This window comes from Cynoglossus semilaevis, chromosome 7, assembly GCF_000523025.1.
Source record: "Cynoglossus semilaevis isolate Cse_v1.0 chromosome 7, Cse_v1.0, whole genome shotgun sequence".
In the NCBI taxonomy this organism is placed as follows: Eukaryota; Metazoa; Chordata; class Actinopteri; order Pleuronectiformes; family Cynoglossidae; genus Cynoglossus; species Cynoglossus semilaevis.
In genome coordinates, this window is record NC_024313.1 from 13,481,446 (window position 1) to 13,484,598 (window position 3,153).

Genomic DNA, 3,153 nt, shown 5'->3' on the forward strand with positions numbered 1-3,153 from the left:
GGTGATGATGAAGGTGTGTTTGTTTTATGGACCAGGGGGTGATGATGAAGGTGTGTTTGTTTTATGGACCAGGGGGTGATGATGAAGGTGTGTTTGTTTTATGGACCAGGGGGTGATGATGAAGGTGTGTTTGTTTTATGGACCAGGGGGTGATGATGAAGGTGTGTTTGTTTTATGGACCAGGGGGTGATGATGAAGGTGATTCTTATATGCATTTGTTTTGTTCACCTGAACATGTTTCCCAGCCTCTGATTGGGTGCGTTTGTTTCAGGTACCTGGAGGTGGAGTGGGCGGTGCGTAAAGGCACAGAGCGCTCCTTCGGGAAGGAGGTGATGAAAGGTTCAAGTCCTCGTGTTCCTCAGCAGGACAACTTCAGCGACTGTGGAGTTTACGTCCTGCAGTACGTGGAGAGCTTCTTCCAGGTCCGACGCTCTCTCTCTCTTCCTTTGACCTCTGACCCCCTCACCCAGTCTGACTGTGCATGCTTCTCCTTCTCCTCCTAATGTAAACTATGAGCTCTTTCCTCTGACGTTCTCGTCCTCGTGTTCTTCCTGTCTCGGAGCAGAACCCCATCAGGAACTTCCAGCTGCCTCTGAACCTGGGCGACTGGTTTCCTCAGCAGAGAATGAGGAGGAAGCGTGAGGAGATCAGGGAGCTGATCCTGGAGATCCAGACTCAGCAGGAGCAGCAGCAGGAGCTCCAGGGAGAGGAGGGGCCCAGGGCGGGGCCTGTGCAGACCCCGCCCACATTCCCACAGGAACCAGACCTTGAAGAAACACCTGACGTGACGACGAGTCAGACGCCTAGTTTAGCTGTTGGGCCCTGAGTTGGCCCCGCCCACAGACTCCGCCCACTGAGAGACTGAATGAAAGAGGAAGTGGAAAGTGTAGTGAGACCTGGACCAACTGTTAACTTATCTCTGTCCTCCTGTCCTTGTCTCACCTCCTCCTCCTCCTCCTCAGAAGAAGAAGAAGAAGAAGAAGAAACAGTAAACACACCTTTTTTTGTTTTTTTTGTTTTTTTTTTATTCACCAAACAGGTGAAATGCGCCACCTCCTGGTCAGTCCTTCAGGTTCTCCTCTGTGTTGACCTTTGGTTTCTCATCTTGGTGTGTGTTTTATTTATGAATAAAGGCACAGTTCAGTTTTTCTAAAGTCTGTTTCTGTCGCCTTTAATCACCAGACAACAGAACCAACAGAACCAACAGAACCTTCTGGAGAAGCTCACACAAAATACTTGGTTAAATTAAGGTTCAAATCAAGTTGATATTACCAACAACACAGTTAGCACTGTAGCTAACAGTTAGCACTGTAGCTGATGAACTTGTTTTATTTATTGTGTTGTATTTTTTTCACACCGTGATACTGTGGATGGTGCTCTTGCCTAACAGAAAGGTCAATGGTTCGATCCCCAGCTCCGTTCTCGTTTCTTTGTTATTGTTTGTCTTCTTTTCTTCAATGATTTATTGTTATTTTTACTGTTAATAAATTTTAAATTCTGTTTCATTTAAATGACTGATGGAGAAGGTTCGAAGGTCAGAACCAGTGGAAACTAAACGACAGTGAAGTGTCTTTGTTCTCTGTTCACTTGAATGAAGGTCCAGACCACTTTACACACAGAACACACACAATTTTATAAATGAAATAATGAATCGGTGTGTTTTGTGGTCATATAGCGCCATCTACAGGCCGCTCCCACCCTGCGCCTCCTGATGACGTCACGGGGCTCCTTCCCGGTCTGGCTGCCGGAGTCGGAGGCAGGAGGGCGGGGAGAGCTGAGTTCAGGCTGCCGGAGAGACAGGGAGCAGGAGGCAGCAGCGGCCGCTCCTTCAGGAACACCTTCTTATTATTTATGTCTCTGCTTTAATTTAATTCTCCTCCGACGCTCCAGGACTCCCGGGACTTCCGCAGACAGGTGAGTTTCTCCGGCGGCGGACAGCGGGGCTGAGTCGCCGCTGTAGCCGCAGATGTTAGCTAGCTGACGGCTACAGCGCTGAGCAGCCGCCGCTGCGGTTTTTAAACTCCCACAGGGATCAGGCAGGAAGTAAGAGCAGCCCGGCAGGTGTTTGATTTCTGACAATCCTCCAGCAGACAACAGGCTCCTGATATCTTACACAGTTTTCACCAAACTCCAGCCTGTGTGGCTTCTCCACCCCCTCCAGCTTTGTTTGGAGGCGGCGGCGACACCAGACTCCCTTTAGATTATTGACCATTCCACATTCCCGATAATATTTTATTGCGTGTCCGCCAGAAAACGACGTTTACTGTACATTCTGAGCAGCTCGGGGGAAATGCTAGTATTCGTCCTACATTTGCTGCCTGTGACTTGTCATGTTTTTACAATTTAAACGAAAACATGTTTCTTTGGCTGCTTTGTCTGAAAGAGTTGCGCGTCCACGAACACGGCTGAAATAACACAAAAACAATGTTTAAAAGTTGGACTTTTTGTTCCTGGAGGATTATCACTCACGCCGAATCGTGGACTATAGTCAGAGGAAACAGGAAATGGTAATGATTTACAGAGAACACTGAAGGCTAGTGACGTCACGGCGAGGCGAACCTAGATTTTAGCCTTTTCCAAGGAAGTTTCTGTTCGGCAGCCAGTATTTGTGTGTAGCCGGTAGGAACGTCAGAGGATTCAGTGGTGCGTTCATGACACGGGGGTGGGGTGGGGGGGTTGTTGTGCTCCAACATGTCATGCGCAAGTGCACGCAAACGCGCACGCTCCTGCCCCTGTTGAGAACAAAAATGAATGGAAATGTTTTGGATAAGAAAAAAGCACGAGGATGATGAAGATGAAGAGTCTGCTCCAGAACCCACTGAGCTGCTGTCTGATTTAATAGAGGGGAGATTGAAAAGTTTCTCTGTTCCCATGATGCTCTGGGAGTCACCGTCAGCCAATGACAGTTGGGCTGTGAGCGCCCCCTGAGGACACAACCGTAAAATCATTGATTTTCTTCAATGGACGTACACTTTAGGACAGTGTCTCACCCACTCACCCTCACCTCACCCACTCACCCTCGCCTCACCCACTCACCCTCACCCACTCACCCTCACCCACTCACCCTCGCCTCACCCACTCACCCTCACCTCACCCACCCACCCTCACCCCACCCACTCACCCTCTCCCCCCCCACTCCCCCCCACCCCCCCA

The 3,153-nt window shown here is 49.5% G+C and overlaps 2 protein-coding genes across 5 annotated transcripts in view; both read left to right on the forward strand.

Moving 5' to 3' along the window:
- Nucleotides 1–1,505, forward strand: part of senp6a (SUMO specific peptidase 6a) — a 10,414-nt gene extending 8,909 nt beyond the window's left edge. For all 4 annotated transcript variants that reach the window (XM_025056718.1, XM_025056720.1, XM_025056719.1 and 1 more), the window contains 2 exons: nucleotides 272–422; nucleotides 566–1,505. In XM_025056718.1, the coding sequence (XP_024912486.1) occupies nucleotides 272–422; nucleotides 566–826 (412 nt within the window). In that variant the 3' untranslated portion in view covers nucleotides 827–1,505. The remainder of the gene's footprint in view (nucleotides 1–271; nucleotides 423–565) is intronic.
- A 213-nt stretch (nucleotides 1,506–1,718) lies between these two features.
- The window catches only part of myo6a (myosin VIa), a 22,044-nt gene continuing 20,609 nt past the window's right edge, over nucleotides 1,719–3,153 (forward strand). Inside the window, exon 1 of the mRNA XM_025056814.1 lies at nucleotides 1,719–1,914. The gene's annotated coding sequence lies outside the window, so the exon portion shown is untranslated. The remainder of the gene's footprint in view (nucleotides 1,915–3,153) is intronic.